Raw genomic sequence first — 19,197 nt, 5'->3', positions numbered from 1 at the left:
AGACTACTGAGGTTGCCTCCCATGTCGTCTGAGCTCAGCTATAGCATGTATGAAAGACACACAAAATGGATCATCAATCATCATTCTTTATCTATGATCCCAAACATTGTGTCCATTTCTCTAATAGGTATAAGGAAAATTGTCCTGTCTTGCAGGCCAGATTTTGGATGCTGCTATGGCTTGAACACCTCTCTCGAAGAATGACTAGCCTAACTCTGCTGATACTTTGGTTGGTTTTGTTCCTTACAGGGGCTCTGCCAGATAAAGGAGACTTGTTTCTGGACCCTGCCATGGATCAAGAACTTGAGAAATTGTAAGTGGAACTGCCTAAACTAGGAGGTAAAACAACAGATTAAAGGTAGCATGATAAAGAAGAGTGTAATACTGTCCTATTCCTCTGCTCTACTACAAAACAATAGAGGAGCTCAAAGAGCAGCCTGAACAGGAAGGGCTTCTTTCTTGTGGTGCCTCAGTGCAGTTAACAAAATCCTTACAAAAGTCTTCAGAAACAGAGGAGAAGACTGTGACTCAAAGAGGGATCTAGAGGAAGCAGCAGTCTCTAATGAACAGGGAAATTTTATTTGGACGGTGAAAAGTAGGAGTGTTGGAAGGAACGACATCAGCCCAGAAGATAAGTTTAAATAGGAGAAGATTCACATCTTGAGTGAATCTTGGTGAGTCTGGGTGGTACCAGTGCAACGTGTTCCCCCACTATGCCATGAACATCTTTCCATCCCTGTACTAGTTTTAAGCCTTTCTCCCAGGTTCACTTCAAGAGTGCTGCAGTAGAAGTTCTTGCAACATGCTGCCTAGCGTTTGTCTTTTCTCTTTCAGGGTAGCTCAGGTTTCAGGGCTTTCTGTCTCTGGTCCTGCCAGCTCCAGTGCAGACACAGCAAATATGCCTGTTCGTAACTCACCCAGGATCAATTCACCTTGGAAACCTCTGCACCATCGTCGAAAAATGGATGCTGAGAGTGAAGGCTCCAATGAAGAGACAGACTCCTCTGAAAACTGAAGGTTGTGAGGGTGGGCACCATTCCCATCTTGGGTTTCTCCAGAACCCAGTGGAGGAACAGCACCTCCTCCCAGAGCATCTGCTCTAAAAGTGGGTTCTGTCTACGTCAGCAGTGTGTGTGGCTGTGCTGATCCCCAGTGCCGGCTTCACCCATCTTTTCCCAGGAACAACTTGCCTTTTTCTTAGCTCCAAATCCGTGCAGGAATAGCGCCTCTGCAGAAGCCATTTACAGCTACAGTGTTATGCTTCCCTCTGCTGGCAGGCAAGACAAGCCAGCAAACGCCAGCTCTGCCAGCGCTTGGAAGCAGCCGGGTATGCTCTCGCCGGGGTTCTCCCTCCCAGTTCCGCAGTTCAGCAGGTGCTGAAGCAGTGGGAGCACTAGTACAGGCCGCTTGCCAGTGTTTTGTTGTGCAGCTCTGTTCAGATTTGGCCCAGATAACACAGTGGTTAAATCGTCAGCAGCAGCTCTGCACTTGTGTTCCATTATTATTCCCAGTAAAGCTGCATCTGCACATGATCAAAGGTAAGGAAATTCACAAAGTTCCTAAAAAAGGGCAACTTAGATATTGCCATGCAACCTGTCTCTGCTTTGTGCTTTCTCCTCCATGTGTCCAAAACTTGCCAAAGCAAATACAGCAAATAAGCTAGATTGCAGTAAGTACTGCATGGTGCTGTCTGGCTCCGCTGCTGTACTGAGTGCCCTTCTGTGAGGTGTCCCCATCCTTCCAACAGCATATTACAGTCATTTGGAGAAGTGAATTTCAGAGGATTTGGAAGGGAGGGATAAGGTCATTAAAATCCTTGGCCACAGGTGGTATGGCTTGCAAGCACACAGAGCACCTACTGGAGCTGGGTGGGCAGAAGCACTAAGGGAAAAAGCAGCAGTCCTCAAATGAAATCAAGTTGGGGTTTTTTGTAAATATTGGTATTGTTGGAGCAGCAGCATAGCCCTTAAAACAACAAAAATAAGTAGCATCACATTGCATTAATAGCAACCAACTCATCAGTTTAAACCTCCACAGACCCGAATGCTTTGTCTAGCCCAGCTCCTGTGCCCCAGCTTGCATAGACTAGTTATTTCTCGGGGAACTTCAGTTTCTCATGCTTCTTTGGGAGCCTCCTTGCTTCTCCTAGTCATAAAGTGCTGCAGCACAGGTCACCATGAACTGGTAACCCAAAGCTTGTAGCAGGGTGCCAGCAGGGTTATTTATTTCTTGTAAGTTGAATTATTTATGATCTGTGCATTCTCTCCCAGCTCGGTGAGTGGTTGCGACAGCCTGGCAATAAAGCACGCTGTGTCAGGCCTCTGCTGTGTCTGGGTCTTCAGGTGTTCTGGGCTGCCCCAGCCCCTCCTCAGGGGAGCAGTATCTGGTGGGCAGGCCAGCTTCCAGGGCCCCAGGACCCTCTCGCCTTGGCCTGGGGAGGCACCGGCCCCACCCCTGAGTACCTGGACCATCACCTCGCCCCGCAGCTGCACCACCGCTCCCTGCAGCCCCAGCCTGCTGTGGGTACTGTGACACTGACACAACTACATTAGAGCACAGAGACAAGAAACAGGGAGACCTGACCCTCATCCCCTCACTCCCCACCAAGATGAAACATCAACACAGAGCAGCTGAGTAACCCTTCCCCTCCCCACCCACAGCTGCCGCAGCCCCTCAATTGGACAGGAGAGGTGAAGTCCATGCAAGCCTCTTCTCAGTCCCAGACAGGAGGCTCCGCAACAAACAGCCCCAGCCTCACTTTTGCTAACACTGTTTAAAAGCTAGCCCTTTCCCACCCTTCTTCTTCCTACCTGGTTCTCAACACCATAGTCCAAGGAAGAGAAAAGGACTCTTGTTAAAACCAGAGACCAAGCTGAACAGGACCAAAGTGACAGTCCTCACTGCTGCACCTCATGGTAAAGCCAGAGGCTCAGTACTTTGATCTGATGCAAAGCTGGGCAACAAAATAAACCAGGGATCCAGTAAATTTCTTTACTTCTTTACCTGGGCCTTTTTTGCTGATGATGTAGATAGAAGCTAAAAAAATAATCTTTGATTTGATCTTTTTTTCTCCCGCATTCATATATGCTGGTTTAGAAGACAGTAAAAAGGACTAGATCACGGTAAAAAGCAAACCCTGTGAATACAGAGGACTCCACAGCACCATGGATTGGGAAGAGTGATCAGAACAAAAAACAGTCATGTCACATGATGTTCAGGAAAACAGCATTCCCCTTTTCTCTGTCACTTGGTGTGCTAAGGTGTGGGCCAAAGAAGGGCAGGAGCACTGATGAGGGCAGCCCAGGAGTTCCTGTCATATCTTTTACAGCAATGAGGTTAACCCTGTAAAAAGGCCTGTCTCCACTGGCTAGTAGATAGCAGTGGGTATGAGGGCACATTGAATTTTAATAGAGTGGAATCCAGAGATATTCAGAAAGCATCCTGGGCACAGCCATGTCCTGACCCCCTCTGCTTACCTTCTCCCCTCCCCACCCAGCCCAGACAAATAAGACAATCCTGCGGAGTTTACATCAGGCAAAGGTGGCATCAGTGCCTCTTGCTGGCTTCCCTTTGCAGTCCCTGGGTCATCAATATGAACCATAACGATCCTAAGGAGGAAACAGAGACATCTTGCTACAACACCCGAGTGCAAAATCCAGAGACAGATAACAAGAAATTGGGGGGTTTGGCATTTTATGCAGTGTGAGGTTATCTAGACACTGTACAAAGGCAGAAGGTAAAATGACCTTGATTTTTAAAATTCTGCCTGAAATTTGTGGGAAAAGGTGTATCTGACGTAACAAGGTGTCCTGTGCAGCAGGACAGTAAGGCTGGCCAAGTAGAGTTCACTGGCCACCTGCAATTGCTTAGTACTGCAGTCAACAGCTATACAAGACAGGTGTCTACCTGGGACTTTCCACATAATTTGAGAAGATAGTGATAATTCCAATAGAACCCAGGGTATGGTGAAAGTCCCTGAACATGACAACAGCCTTTCTGAAGGTGCCATAATGTAAACTCACCTGAAGGGAGTTCATCACCCCATTGGCCAGGACAGCCATCTTGCCGGCAACTGATTTCACTCCTTGCTTGAATTGTGCAATGTCAGCTGCAGGCAGGACATTTCCAATAGACACACCACCTACAAGAACCAGGAGGAGTTAGCCCAGAGTCCCTCAGCTCCAGAAAGCACCTTGATCCCCTCCAGTCTAGGTCTTCCAAAATTGCTTGCTTCCTCAACCCACTGAGTGCTAACAAACCTGAGTGCACATTGTCAGCCTCTCCAAACAGGTCTGCAGAGCTGATGGCGCTGCTGCCCGAGAGCTGCTGCAGTCGGGATCTGGCTTCATACTGCAGCAGAAAACACAACAAAAAGATTATAAAGGAAGGGAACAAAGTATAACCTGAGCACACAGGAGGAGGTAAAGCCAGAGCTGTACCAGTGTAAGCACTGCAGAATGCATCTACCTCAGCATCTGCTTCCCGCCCGAAAAACATATCTGAAGAGATAGCTTTAGCCCCTGCAAACTTCTGCCGAGCTTCATTGGATTCCACCATGGACGGCCTGTTCTCAATCTCCCGCCTGCTGGTGGGTCTGAGGAAACAAGAGGAGACATCTCAGATTAAGCTCACCAACACAGTAAAGAATCAGACTTCTGTCTCAGACCTCATCTAATCAGAGGAAAGTAAGTCACCCTTAAGTGTTAGTTACATTGTGGGTCTCCTCTCCCCACCTCGGGACAGTCAGCACTCGATGACTAAGTGTATAAACTTACAGACATGACAGGCAAAGAGATGTCCAAGGCCCTTTCACTCGAGGCCCTTTTTCTTGGGCTTGTCTGTGCCGTTCAAGTAACTTTCTGCAGCGCAAGGCTCCTACTATAACACAGTAGCATCTGTGCCACAGCTCCCACACTCATCCTTTGCCCACTACATAAGGGGCATTAGGTACACTAGCAGTGGCAAGCACTTTACCTCTCTGAAACCGGCCGAATGCTGGAAACGGTCACCTCCGGTTCCTCCTCTTTGTCCATACCCCATGAAGAGTCCGTTTCCCATCGTGAACCAAATGCATCTTCGAATGAGAAGGGACTGTATTTGTACCTAGGTACCAAAAATAGGTAATTTACACCAGACTTGAAATTCAGGAATAAGCAAAGACCACACTGAAGCTAAGTCTTACTTGGGGGGTCCAGATGTGAAGCTTCCACCATCTTCAAACAAGTCCAGTTGGGAGCGGGAAGTTTTTGCTACCAGCGGCGTCTCTTGCTCAATTACTTGCATCTCAGACATCACTGAGTGTGAAACAGAACTAGCACAACAAACGGGCAGAGTCAGGACTGATGGGTCTGACAGCATCCAGTCCCTATAACCAAGTCTGCCTCAAAACTGAATCTGGCCTTCAAAGGCAGGGCAGATGACACAAGTTTTGAGGGAGAGTTGTGGGATGTCAGTCCCCTTCTATGATAGAATGGTTATCATGTGATAGTTGAATGGTTATCTGTGCTCCTTCCGAAGTCTTGAACTACCTTCTTAAAGGAAGGATTCTGCAGGGGGATACTTGTCAAGCAGCACTGCTCTAGTGCTAGACACTGACAGGCCACACATATCTGGGGAAAAGCTCAAATGAGAACCAGAACCTTTGAACAAAGTCCCTATTCCTTCTGGGGCCTGAAGCATTTTCAGTCAGAGACCAACATATAAGCACTTTTAACTCATCTCCTTATCTATTACAAGAACAAACTACTGCCTTCAAGAAACTTTTCCAGAGCAGGGTACTTACAAGACACCTGTCTGTCCTACACCATCCACAACCAAGTACCTTCTGGATGCCAATCCCATGCCCAGCCTCTCTGCTTGTTCACGTTTCTTCCCTTCAAGGTTCTGGAGTTTCTTCTCTTCCTTCTTCCGATCAAGCTGCAGTTCCTGATAAGCCAGTCGCATTGAGGTGACTCTAAGGGAAAGATCCATGGTGGGTGCTAGCCCATTACCCTCCCTCACTGCCCATGTTGTAGAACAAGTGGTTAAGTAACCCCGACCACTCTTCAAAACAGCCACTTTCACAACAGCTCTGCCAAAAATCCTTGCACAGAGAAGCTATTACTTGTTTTGCCATCTCCTCCACTGGGATTCAACTGTAAGCATCACAATGTCTGTCTTCTACCCACCCCTGCACCCAGAATGATCCATCCAGTTCAACCTTTGGCTTTTTCACTCCTGTCCAAAGGTGAACAGAAACACAAGATACAGAAGTATCTGCTCCCTACAGTCTTCCAGGAATGCGAATTTAAATAAAATACAGCAGTATAACTTGTGCCAAGCTGCAAGGGCCATATTGGCATATAGCTACTGCTCTTCCTCTCATGCAGTATGTTCTGTAGTCACATTTAGTGATCCTAGGGTGAACAGCATTAACCTCACACTACTTCTGCCTTAGGTATGCAAGGTACTCATCCCAAACAGGGCACTTACATGGACTCCTCGGCTTGTTTCCTGGACTCTACAGCCTGCTGCTCCCTCAGCTGTTCTGCTACCTGGGCTTGCCGCTCAATCTCAGTGAAGCTCTGGCTGCTGACTTTCTGGGCTCCAAGACCTTTTTTTGCACCCAGCTTGAAAAACAAAAATAAAACCCTGTGAATTTCTCATTGTAGATTGTTCATTGTAGAAGAAAGCCTGAATCCTACTTCTTGCTGCACCATTGAGTCCTTCAGTCTCCCTGTGTAGTCACAGCCTATGGACCCAAAAGAGCTGGCACCACAGTATGGAAGAGTATCTGAGTTAACCCACCAGTGGCCAACACTTAGAGATCAACCACATATTCTTCAGACCACAACCAATAATGATCCAGAACATAATTTTTTTGGCAATAATACACAGGCTGCTTAAGGTCTCCTTTCCCCAAAACAGATCTCTACAGCTTTGTCACACAGCTTTGTTAAGCAGAAAGCAACAATCAGGGAAAGGACAGCAGAAATGCAAGACATGCTTTACCTCCCCTCCATAAAACAGCTCAGACATACCCCTTTCTTGGCAGCTCCTGGCTTCTTCTTTCCAATGAGGGAGGATTTAAGTTCTGCAAAAGGAGGGAAGCAGCAAATAAGCAGAAGGAAATTAATTTAAGAGGCCAAAATTAGACAGCAACCCACACGAACATCCACCACAGTCCAGCTGCAGTAGCGTCCAGGGCATACCATGCAGCTTCACATCAGAAGCCCGGGTGATTTCATCCAGGCAAGAAAGATGCACGTAGAAGCTCCACAGTTGCAGGCTGGTGGCCCAAAGAAGCATGTGTATTTCTGGAGCAACTTATAATTGAATTAAGAACTGTGAATAACTCCTCTGAGTGTTACACAGTAGGTATCAGGATAGTTAGAGAAAGACTAGGTTTATCTCATACACAAATTCAAGAAATTGCAGCTTCAGAGACATGTGAAGGTCAGAGCCTCACCAATGCCTTAGGGATAAAGCAGCAAGAACCCTAAAGTTGTATTTCCATGAACATACATAAAAAAATGGACCTTAAGTGCAGCAAGCTGTAAAAGCAACAGGTTCCCCAACACCTTGCACTTGTCACTCTTGAGGGCATGCCACTCTTGTAAAACCAGACAAGGGCCAGCCAAGCAGCAGATGTCTGGGGAAAAGTGTAAGAACAAAGCAGAGAGGGACTGCCCAAAACATTTTCCAGCTTCCTATAGTTAAGTCCAAAATCTTTAATTATCCTTGTTGGGCTTTTCTTTTGTGTGTGTGTCTCCTGACTTTCTACAGCCACATGACTGATGTTAGCCCATAAATTATTTGTGACATGTTTACTTTTATCTTTTCTAGTCTTATGATAAGTCTTTTTAAATAATGGGATTCAAAACATTCACACTATCTGAAACTGTTTTCTGCTTGTTGTTCCTAACACTTGATTCGAGGTTTTTGGGTTTGTGTTTGTGTTTTTTTATATTTCAGGAAACATATAACAGAAATGTTAATAAGAGCTCTTTACAGATAAGACATATCTGGTTTAGATCTCAATACAACAATATAAGCTTTGTCTTGTTCTCTCTCTCTAAGCACAGGAAGCTAAAGTTAGAATTGAAGGCAGAATCTCAGGAGGGGCAAGCAGAGCTGTCACAAGCAGCCAGTGCAGGCCAGCTGTTAGCCAGTTACCTCCAGCAGGAGCAGCCCCTTGTGTTGACAGATACATGGACATGTCTGAGGAAGAGATGTAAAACATGGGGAATGAACAGACACTTGAGGACACAGGCCCTCCACCCAGAATGAACCCACTGCGGGCTAGGAGCATGCTCTCAATAAGGAAAGAAGCTCCAGCTAGGTGTTCTGTGTGCAGCCAGACAGTAATGGCAGGAAAGAATCAGATACAAATGCCTATTATTCTGAAAGCTAAAAATTCATTTGCCTCCAAAGGTTCTGTGGGGAAACAAACAAATAAAAAAACAAGCCATGTGGCCTTGATCACCCAAGTCCTACATAATCAAGTGCCAAGTTTTGTCCAAAGCTCAAAACCAGGAAAACATGCTTTTGAAAAGCAACAGCTTTGAACTCAATTATCCAAACGAGGAGGAAACCTCCAGAAAACTGTGACTTGATTTTGGGCTTCATTCAGGAACATCCCAAGTACTGGCTCAACAGGGAGGTAAGCTCATTTAGACATTCTGGAAACTGGCTCACTGCTTCCACCTTCACTGAGCTTACTACTGAGCAGTGGGTGTAAGAACAAGACTGATCTGAGAGTGAAGAGTCTTACCTAGAGGAGCTTTAGGAGATGTGCTCAACAAGTCAATAGATGGACCTTGGCTGGGATCTGTGGGCACAAAACCAGAAGAGAATATTCAGCAGATTGATTCTCAACCCTTTTCTTTCCAGTATGTTCACAGTTTCTCTACATCTCTCCTCTGCCCCCACAAATAAATCCAGTTGCAGCTTGAAATATGCAATTTCCCAAGGAAAACAACTTTACATCTCCACAGAGTAAATTATTCCTTCTGCAGTGTTCTTAACACGGTAAAAGAAAGCAAACACTCTGCAGAGAAATATACAAAGCTGATTTCAAATTACAGCTATGCCCCCAGGTTCTTGGTTTCCTTATCCCCTCACCCTAGAAAGTTTTCTGTCCTATGTCATTTTCATTACCACCAAATTCAAGGGGTAGAGAAGAGTGTTTAGACAAATAATAATGTCTGAAAGGAGGCAAATGGGGCAGCTAATCCCCAAAACAGTTGTGTGTGCATTTCAGGAAAAGTGAAGAACTGAGCCAAAACGGAGGTTTTTTAAGAAGTCTCCACTAATTTAACTAAACATGATAAGAGTGCATAGAACTTCCCCTCCTTCAGGCCTGAACCAAAGGCTAAGGTCAGCCCTTCCAACAGTGATACAGAACTGTATTATCCCGGAAATGAAGGCAGATTCTTGGAAAAATTACTCAGTAAAGAACTCACTTGAAACTTCGCTGCCTTCTGATGACTTTTCTGCTTTTTCCACCTCTGAAGAAGACTGTGCAGGATTCTGGCTGGCATCTGCTACATCCCAGGTACTGGAAGACTGCAAGGAGATACTCATTCCAGCTTTTTGCAGAAGATGAATGAACCAAACAATCCTGAATTTAATACAGGTTTAGTGACCTGTATTCAATTTTAAGCCAAAAGAAACTTATTCCAAACTTTAAACTATGCCTTCCCTGAATATAATGTGTGGATTCCCTTAGTAGGGACAAAAATTTAAAAAAGAAAAGGAAGCTAAGCTGAATGTAAGGCCAGGAGGAATGACAGAATCATTTGACAAGCTGGCTAATGTGAGGACTTCCCAGGTTAAAGGAAATGAGTTTCAATCTGGGAGAAAGTTTAAATGAGTTTTCCTGGGAAAAATTAATCTCCACTTCCACTGTCTCTATTTGCCATATATCTAATTCATACATTAGCTGATAAAGTCTGCCTGGCATGGTGCAGTTGCCCAAATCCACTTTATCAGGGTCTATGTTCTGAAAAGTTTCTTCTTAACCAGAAGTTCAAAGTAATAGGTAGACCTTGCTTTAACAATAGAAAGAAACTAAGTATTAACACAATACACAAAGCATCTTCCAGGGCATAGGTGGTAGCTTTGAGTACTTCTTGAAGCCAAAGATGGTCTCAAAAACAAAGGACATGGATATTACAGGGACTGTTCAGATCTGTGACTATGTCCCAGGCAGATGACTGCACATTATACTGAGTAATTATACAATTTAGAGTCCTTCCAAGCTAAGTGGGACTGGTCCTGGCTGAACAGCTGGCTATTGGAGAGCTATTAAGGCTGCCTGGTTTAGGTAGTTCTTCTCACCTGCGTGTGCTCCATGAAGAAATCAGCATCACTCTTGTCAGGGGAGTGCCCAGGGGCTCCACTCAGTCCATCTATAAGCAACTAAAGAGAGGAGAGGCAAAAAAGAAGGTATCCTACAAGACTGAGCACCCAGCATACCCATGTAGCACTCCTGAGCTCTCAGACTTACATCAGTGCCATACTTGGCCATGGCAGCGCTTGCCAGCTGCCGGATCTTCTCCCTGTACATCTGGGCAGCTCGACTGTTATATTTAGCATTGGCATCTGTGGTGGTACAGCCATGCTGTCGGAAGAAAGCAGTCTGAAAAGAGAGGAATATTTAGTCTCCTGACTGCTAGATCATACTCAAGCAAGCACTAGGCAAACTCAACAGAAAAACAAAACTTCCCATAGACAGAGGATGAAAAACTGAGAACACAGCATGAACCAACCATTCCTTCATCAGCTTTCTACACGAAGTCTCACTCCAGGGGCCTATGAAAATCATCCATCTTCTCTACAGAGGGATGATTCTGAGTCACAATGCTGAGCATTAGCTTTCAAACTGATCAGTGTTATTAAATCCTATCATTTAAGAAGGCTATGCCTCTCATTTAAATGAGATGCAAAAAAATGAGAGATCTGCACATCAGAAAACAACGCATGCAAAAATCACAGTCTGACTTCCAAGCACACTTGACAAATGCCCCCCTTCATAACACATTTCAGATGAGACTGGTACCAAGAAAGCCACAGAAAGGAAAGGGACAAGAAGCAGAGAATGTGGATTAGCAAGCGGGAAAGCAAGCAAAATGCCTACAGAGGATCCTCACCGCGTTGGCATTACTGCCCACTTGCATACACCTCAGCTGGAACCAGTTCCAGTTAGAATCCAACTCTGTGGACCTGTGTGAGTGAGAACCAATTATTTCTATTAATAAAGACCAGGCAAACCAAATGCAAAACCAAGCTCTGGCCTAAAATGGTCAGCTATCCCACTACTATTCCAAAGTGTAAGAGGCAAGGGTGAAAAGAACATCTTGGGAATTTCTTTGCTCCTGTAAAAAAAATAATTTTAACTTTTAAAGTAAGGAAGAAGACCAGCTTTTATCCAAATTTTGAGGCTCTCTCCTTTGTACTGCTTGTTTTAGAGGGCACAGCTTGAGCTAGGAAAGCACAGCCAAGAACTTCCATTCTACATGTGATCTCACCGCAACAGGAGAGACTCATAGTCAGCCCATCCCACAGGTTGGGCCAAAACACGTGACAGAGCAACTGAGAATACATCCAAGTAAAGCTAGAGGGGACACACAGTGTCTCATACCACTTACTCAACTTCTCTCCTAACAAATAAAGGTCACAGTTCTGTTAACTTAAAATGCTAATTTTTACAAGTACTGAAAACAAGAACTAGGCTGAAAAGCCAACACCATCATCCCCATTAGGTTAATAGCAAAAAGATTAAACAAGATTCCTCTTTTTGCCTTGCTCAGCATTATGAAAATGTATATACATCACACTGCTGCCTTACTGGCAAGATTCACACACCACACTCTCGTCTCTGCTCCTACAATGCCAAGTCCAGACAGCATTTCTTCAAGGTTAGCGAAAGCAACATGTCGACGTTCCACCTGAGGTGCTTTAGAAACTCCATTTTGGAACTAGAAATGCTGAAAACCTCCAGCGAATAAGCCACATAAACCCCGAGGTGATCGCTCCGTGAAAAGGCTTCTCTCCCAGTCCCTGCGTGCTCCCACCCCAAGGCGGGCTGGCTGCTCCAGGCCTGCCGGCGGTGCCGCGGGCCGCGCTCCCCACGCACCTGATGAAGCTGAGGTGCACGCCCAGGGACCTGTGGACGCCGGAGCAGTCGATGCACAGAAAGACCCCGTAGGTGATACTGGCCCAGCTCGGGTTCTTGGCGCCGCAGTCGAAGCACGACTAAAGCGAAGGCAGAGGGACAGCCAGGTTGAAGCGACGGCTCTGCCGCTCCGCGACCCCCGCCTCAGCTCGGCGGCCCGGCCGCTGTGCCCAGGCGCTCCCCAAGGGCCCCTGCCCGGCCGCCCCAACAGCCGCCGCAGCGCGGCCCGGAGCCCATCGGGGCCCGGCAGGAGCGCAAGCCGCGGCCACAGGGCAATAGCCCGGCACGGACAGTTCGGCGGACCCCGGCCGCTCCCCCCTACCTTGTTGGCCGGCGCTGCCCGAAGCCGCTTGAAGAGGGTCTGGATCTCCGTCTTGCTCGGCTCAGCCGCCATGATCTCTCCTTCCCAGACACCCCCGCGGGGACGGCAGCCGGCCGGGCCCAATCGGCGCCACGACCGCGGTAGAGGCCTGTGGGCCGGCCCCCAGCCGCGTCCTTGGGTCTGAACGGCGAGAAGGGAGCGAGGTCCAGCTTTCCCTCCGGTGCCGGGATGTGGGGCAGCGTTAGCTCCAGGTCATCCCAGCCGCTGCGCCGGCTGCCGGCCCGACGCCTCGCGGGGGTCACGGCATCGCCTTACGCACACGGGACGTTGCACGCCCCGAGACCGCCGTGAGCCCGGAGCGTTTAGGGCAGGCCCACAGCTCACTGCTCGGCGCTGCTGCGGAGCCCTGCTTGCTGTGCCCCTCCTTTTGGGGCCGCTGCGGGCACGCACCGAGAGAAGTGCGCTTTAGAATAGCAGTGGGGCAGTGCCTGCCGTGGGTCATCTGCTACCGGGGGAAAAGCTCAGAGCAACGTTTACAGGCATCACCTGCTCCAGCAGCCGGCCTTAGGGCACCGGGCTTGGTACACTGGCACAAACGAACGGTGATTTGGAAATGATTTACAGAACCACAGAATGTCCTCAGTTGGAATGCACTCGCACAGATCGAGTGACTCCTGGCTCTGCATAGGATATCCCTAAGAGTCACACCGTGTGCCTAAGAGCACTGTCCATAAGTTTCTTGAACTGTCAGGCTTGGTGCTATGACCACTTCCCTGGGGAGCCTGTTCCAGTGCCCAATCACCCTCTGTGTGATGAACTCTTTTCTAATAACCAACCCAAATCTCTGCCTAGAGTCCTGACACTGGTCATTAAAGAGAATGGCCCTGCCCCTATGCTTCCCCTCGTAATGATACTGAAGACCACGATGAGGAATGAGTTTCCTCCAGGCTGAGAGACCGAGTGACTTCATCCACGTCTGGTATGGCTTCCCCTTCAGACTCTTCTCCATCTTCACAGCCCTGATTTAATCAGGGGGGGACCTCTCAAGAGGCTATTACTTGAGTATGCAGTAATCAAGGCATCATGAGGCAGCAATCAAGGTAGGGAAGTTGTTACTTCAGAGCAAAGATAATGTCAGGGCCTTTAACTGCTGTATTACCTGCCTAGAAGCAGTAGAGTATTGGCTAGAAAGGCACTGAGTTATAAAGCAAGAAAAATAGGAAAAAATATGGTTGTGCTGTGAGCTAAAAGTCAATGGCATATAATCCATTTCATTCTTTAGTGAGAAAAAAAAAAGTGACTGCAGAGCAATGAGAGGTTCAGGGGGATGAGAACAACAAAAGTTAATCAGTAGCTTGGTATTACAGAGATGGAATGCATTGGTATTTCCTTGCTTCTGAAAAGAGATTGCTCTGCAGCACCAGCTTGTCACTAAAAGAAACTCTTAAATGTACTAATATCTGGACAAGACAACTTTCAGTTTAAATTTAAAGGCTTTCTTCACTCATTTCCAGACAATCCACAGATGTTAAGATAGACAATAGAATTCCTTGCAATGGGAACTTAGGACCCATGGTCTTCAGAAGATACATAAAGTAATGGGACATAGAGATGCAATCAGGAGCAACAGAGTTGTTGAGGGAAAAAATAGCCCTGCAGAAAAACCCTTGCAGGTTTAGCAGGGTCTTGTGTTCTGGGAATCAGCAAAGCTCTAACTACGATTACAGTGAGACCTGATATGTTAGGCACGTGCAGTAAGATGAGAGGCACATCTGATTGAAGCTGCTCTGAGATGAGTTTCTGAGCTGGGTAGTGAAGCCTGATCTAACCTGACAGAGCTCATTCTTGGCAGCACTTTTGTCTTAAGTATTCCCCAGTTTCTGTTGCTTTTATTCTACTACCTTAATGGTACCTATATGCCATTTCTGGGATTACACACACGTGTGCTGGGGAAGCAATGCAGGTAGAAATAACTGATAGCATTTTCCTCAGAGTTATTTTTAAACAAGTTGAGTTCCCTGATGCCATTCATGGTGCAGCTGTCCTGGCAGTCATACCAGGAGAGCTGATGTCAGGGTGCAGTAAGGGCTGGCTGCACACTAGGACAAGGAGAGCTGTGAGGGGCTGTTCCAGAGGCCAGAAACCAGAGTCATCATCGGGCATGGCCCATTCCCACAGTACCTGGCCACAGAGAGCCCAGCAGGCCTGGCATAGCATCTGGATTAGACCAAGAACTGAGATAGCTGGACAAGCTCATGTTCGCAGCAAACTGGGTCAGGATCAGGCCCAGTGATTGCCAGGTGTGTCTGTGGTGATAAGGCAAGGCAAGCCTGAGGTCAGGCTGATAAACCATCCTACAGGTTAAGATCAACAAAGCACAGACAGAGACTACTACTCCTCCAACGTAGCTCAGGCAGTGCCTGAGAACTCTGGGCTGAGCTTAAATGCAAACACATCCTCCCTAAACCCCATGGGGGCAGGGGCTTTGGGTAGAGCCATAGGTGAGGCTGCTCTGGACAATGAAGGCCTGTTAGTGCATTCAGGGCCCTGACAGGTGAAGCTACAGAAGGGCAGGAGAGAGAGTCTCTGGTGTTGGGTTGTGCAAGCTGTATCTTGTGTAGAGGAGGGAGTTCAGATGATGAGGGTGCATTGGGAGTATTTGTGTTCATGTTGGCTGGAGCTGCCTCAACCTGAGTTGCTTGTTCCTGCCCTGTCATCATCAGTTGTGTGGTGCTGCTCCCCTTCTCTGCTTGTTTCTTGTGTTTGGGAATGGGATGGGTGTCGCCCTGAAAACTCAGCTTCTGAGCTTGCTAACATAGTTTTCTAAGGACTTTCCCAAGAGAGTAACTGTAAACATAGATACATGTACATTCTTTCTGTTACATGTCTTGTGATGGACATCCCTCATGGCCAGTGCAGTGAGAAAATGTTATCCTGACCATCCAATCCCTGGCCATGGTAAGAAGCCTATAAATCCTGGGAGGAAAAATAAACTCTGCTCTTCGTTTCACCACACCTCGACCTGTGTACATGTGATCTATTCATCTTCAGCGGTAACAGATGGGCATCAGTCAGCAGGCAGTGAGCAATTGTATTGAGCATCACTTTTTTCTTGGGTTTAATTCCTTTTTTCCTATTATTATTATTATTATTATTATTATTATTATTATTATTATTATTTTCTTTATTTCAGTTATTAAACTGTTCTTGTCTCCACCCACCAACTGTACCTTTTTCCAGTTCTCTTCCTCATTCCAGTGGGTGCTATGGGGTGGGTGGAGTGAGCTGTGTGATGCTTGGATGCTGGGTTAAGTCATGACAGAGAGAAATGGCATGTGCTCAGGAGGAGCCAAGGCAGCCTCAGAGGTCAGTAGGTCAGTGTCACACTTTGTCTCTGCCCGTCTGTGCTAGGAGACATGGGGAGATACAGTGCAAGCTCCTCTCCTCCATGTAGGAAGCATGGTTTCTGTTCACTGCATTGTGTTCTCAGAATGCTTGCTACAGCAGGGTTACTTCAGCTTCTGTACCTCAGCAGGGTCTCTTGCAGGCCTTCAAATCCATGCTGGTTGCTCCAGATCCTGGCAAGGCTGCTGATCCTGTCCATCAGTTTTCCATAAAAGCAGCAGGGAGAGCATGCTGCTGGTCTGAGAAATAATCAGCTTCTTTTTGTTGCCTTTGTTATTACAGGAAAGACCTCCTGCTGCTGACTATTCCCAGTGAATGAGTGCTGTCACAACACTGTTTTTGCTATTTCCTGCATCTGTTTCTTTTGCATCTCATGTGCTTTAGTGCTTTAGTGCTGAATTTCTGAGCTCCAAGCTGGCAGCCTACTCTTTGGCTCTCAGCTTCCCTATCCATCTACATCCCATCTGACATCTACCTCTTTCCTCCTGACTGCCGTGGCACCAGACCCTGAGCCTGATGTAGCCTTCTAATCAGAGAACACCTTGCTGTTATCCACTTCTGTCAATAAAAGATAGTTCCCAACAGTATCCAAGAGAGCAAAGGAAAGCAAAGGATGATGACCAGGCATGATGTTGGAGTCTGCCATACCACCAGGGACACATTTTCAGTACAGAAGTCTGGTTATCTGAGGGCATGAGGTTACTGTGGAAGAGCAAGAGAGATTCAGGAGGGAAGTGCTGTGATGGGGATAAAATATGCCCTGCACTTTCAGGCCTGAGCCAAAGGTAAGAGGTGGTGCTTCTCTATGTGTCTATCCAAAAGCAGGGCGGTAGAGGGAAAAAGGGACCTTGTTCTTTACTCACTACCCAGCAAAGAACATGGGTGATAGGACTGTGCAGTAGAGAGATGAGGTGGCTGAGTCTTCCTCTCCTATTCAGACCCATTGCCCTCTCACACTTTTGCTGAAAGAGAAGTTTTGGGAAAGGGGTTGGCAAATTCAATAAACTACCCTGTCACCTTCAAAGGAGTGGTGACCTAGTTCAGGGACGGCACGGTGACCAATCCCAGGTCACTTGGTCCATCTGCACGCTAACACCAATGTGGTAGATGGTGAAATGGCATTTATTGGTGAAGAATTTGACACTTTATAACCTAGGTTCACAGTGTCACTCCCATCTGCTTTCATCACAGCTAGGTGCTATTGGCTAATTATGGGGGTAATTACCATAAACTATTGAGGAGGGGGGTGATTCTATCTTTCTGTACATCGCGATATCTTCTGACCGCCAGACCTTAGCTGCCCACATTACCCAAAAAGTAACAGGGAGATAAAGTTTCCCATGGATCATAATGCTGAGTGATGGGGTACCAGAAATCTAGAATGATGCCTTGGGCAAAGAAGCAATTCTTAACACAACTTTTTAATTTTTTTTTTTATCCTTCTCTCTTACTAAGCAGTTCACAGACACTAACTAATCCATGTGATTTCCCTTGGGGATAGCCAGTAACTCTGGGAGAAAGTTCTGCTCAATATTGCAGGGCAGCCTGGCTATTTTCAGTAGTGGAAGAAGCAAACACAGCCATGAATGGAGGAGAGGAAAATCAAATAGAAAGTATTCTCCTCCTCACTACAACAAGAGACGTGTTCTCAGCAAGTGCGCTCCTTCCCAGCTGAAAGGGATAGTGTGTAAGAAGATGCTCCTAATTTTCTATCATCAGAGATCATATGGAAAATTTTCGTTGGGTTAGGTTAGGTTTCTGTCAAGTCAGCAAACTGCCCTGCCATGTATTCACTTGGATTGATGCAAGGGAAGCAGCTGGCTGAGGGTTGTGGCTGACCAGGCTGCCAGTGTGCTGGACTGAGTGTAATCAGTAGCTGCCTCCCTAGGAAAAAGTACAGAAGCAAGGCAGGCAGTCATGTCACTCACTGGCTCCACACAATTCTACCAGCAAGATCTAAGATAAGGAGCTAATATAGTAAGTGTAGAGTGAATAAAGTTTACAACTTACACAATTTTACTGCAGTCTTGCAAATGTTGTGGTTTGGAGAAAAGCCAGCAAAGGTTGAAGGAACACATAATTTAAGGAGCACAACAGATGGGTAATGAGAGATATAGAGGAGTGTAGTCATGGATGGCTTGCTGTGATTTGGGGTTGTGTTGCAGCCAAAAGGCTGGTCCTGCTGCACGTGCTGTCCCTTGCACCCACTCTGGGAAGTGGTATCTGTGGGCTGTCTTGTCCTGAGCCCTGCTCAAACAGTGATTGTCATTGCATTGCTGAGCTGATCTCCTGCTTGTGCAAGTGTTGAATGAGTAAGGCAAGGGCTAGGAAGTCTTAAAAGGGAGAAAGAGAGGACTGTCCCTTTCAGCTGTGCCAAACAGTGTTGCTGGGCTGCCAGGCAAAACTGCTGTGGTTTGATGGAAAGGGTGACAGGAATGTAGGGCCAGGGCAGATGCATGCTGCTCCTGTAGTTTTTACACGACCGTGTTTATATACATGTGTATCTTGAGGCTTTTCTTTTGTTATTCCATTTCCAATGTTACAATTAAAAGTTGATTTGTAAATGTTTGGTAATACCACCTCTGGCCTGGCAGGTGCTTTAGACTTGGGAAACTTTAGACATACCTCAAAGTAGAGGTATGCTGGCTGTTGCGGCCTGGGTTTTCCTGGATCTGAGGACTAGTTTTAGATCTTGCTGTGGTGGTCTGTTTGGAAACGTTACAGGTGTCCCTGCTGGAAGCAGGCTGTTTGGCAGGGGACAGTCACTCAAGTGATGGAAGACATATACATCACACCACATGGAAGCAAGGTGAAAAACTAAGAAATGAGCAGACCCTGAGCTCCCTTCTTTCAAGGGCAGTTGACAGCACAGGCACTAACTTGCCTGAGGTCAGAACCAGCAGGGCTGTCCATCCATAAGACATGACTCTTCCAGATTCTCTAGTATATATGTAATTTCTCTTCCCTGCAGATCACCCCTCTCAGGAGTTTTCTAAATAAACTGAATCCCTCTAGTACAGGGACTAATTGTCTGCAGCCCGTACGAGCATTGGGAGTGTGCCTTAAGCAGAAGACAGTGACCCATGAAAGAAAGGCAGGCAGAGCTGACCATAAGACAAGGTCATAAGCAAGGCAAAATGAGAAAGCTCTTTTGAAAACAAAGCATTTTCAGAGTGGAATCACCACTGTCAAAGAGGTCACTATGAAGGATTTGTGTGCAGGGGGGTTAGGTAGCAGTGCTTCAGCTCCATAGGTGGCTGGAATATGTAGAGGAGATGCAGAGACACTGGTGAAACATCCATAGAATTATGGA

General features: G+C 46.8%; 2 protein-coding genes across 6 annotated transcripts in view; one reads left to right on the top strand and one right to left on the bottom strand.

Annotated features, from left to right (window-relative positions):
- CSTPP1 (centriolar satellite-associated tubulin polyglutamylase complex regulator 1) overlaps positions 1-2,832 on the top strand; it is a 79,698-nt gene extending 76,866 nt beyond the window's left edge. For all 4 annotated transcript variants that reach the window (XM_088058410.1, XM_014251968.2, XM_014251967.2 and 1 more), the window contains 2 exons: positions 250-313; positions 835-2,832. In XM_088058410.1, coding sequence (XP_087914536.1) covers positions 250-313; positions 835-1,015 — 245 coding nt within the window. In that variant the 3' untranslated portion in view covers positions 1,016-2,832. The remainder of the gene's footprint in view (positions 1-249; positions 314-834) is intronic.
- Positions 2,833-2,977: 145 nt separating this feature from the next.
- ARFGAP2 (ARF GTPase activating protein 2) lies at positions 2,978-13,028 on the bottom strand. 2 transcript variants are annotated; one of them, XM_014251966.2, is made up of 17 exons: positions 12,480-13,026; positions 12,119-12,237; positions 11,133-11,205; positions 10,490-10,621; positions 10,321-10,401; positions 9,444-9,546; positions 8,753-8,809; positions 8,155-8,199; positions 7,020-7,072; positions 6,472-6,608; positions 5,822-5,953; positions 5,183-5,311; positions 4,975-5,103; positions 4,468-4,594; positions 4,260-4,350; positions 4,023-4,141; positions 2,978-3,608 (listed from the first exon to the last, which is right to left on the bottom strand). In XM_014251966.2, exons 1-17 carry the CDS (start codon positions 12,549-12,551, stop codon positions 3,588-3,590), a joined length of 1,620 nt encoding a protein of 539 aa, XP_014107441.1. In that variant the 5' UTR covers positions 12,552-13,026; the 3' UTR covers positions 2,978-3,587. The 2 variants fall into 2 exon arrangements, with proteins under 2 accessions (XP_014107441.1, XP_005522507.1); XM_005522450.3 differs by lacking the exon at positions 8,155-8,199 and having other exon boundaries at positions 12,480-13,028.
- Positions 13,029-19,197: the final 6,169 nt, after the last annotated feature.

The sequence above is a fragment of the Pseudopodoces humilis genome, chromosome 7, assembly GCF_049639895.1.
Source record: "Pseudopodoces humilis isolate 2021_Gansu_Grassland_sample_001 chromosome 7, ASM4963989v1, whole genome shotgun sequence".
Taxonomy (NCBI): domain Eukaryota; kingdom Metazoa; phylum Chordata; class Aves; order Passeriformes; family Paridae; genus Pseudopodoces; species Pseudopodoces humilis.
The sequence above is the reverse complement of the archived record's forward strand: the minus strand, read 5'-3'. Positions and strand labels throughout refer to the sequence as shown.

Excerpts from the sequence above, each read along its gene's own strand:
- ARFGAP2 (XM_014251966.2), bottom strand. The coding sequence starts at position 12,551 with ATGGCGGCTGAGCCGAGCAAGACGGAGATCCAGACCCTCTTCAAGCGG. Across the intron at positions 10,622-11,132 it reads TGGGCAGTAATGCCAACGCG|ACTGCTTTCTTCCGACAGCA; the intron begins GTGAGGATCCTC and ends CTCTCTTTTCAG. Across the intron at positions 8,810-9,443 it reads AGAAGGCAGCGAAGTTTCAA|ATCCCAGCCAAGGTCCATCT; the intron begins GTGAGTTCTTTA and ends TTGTGCCCACAG.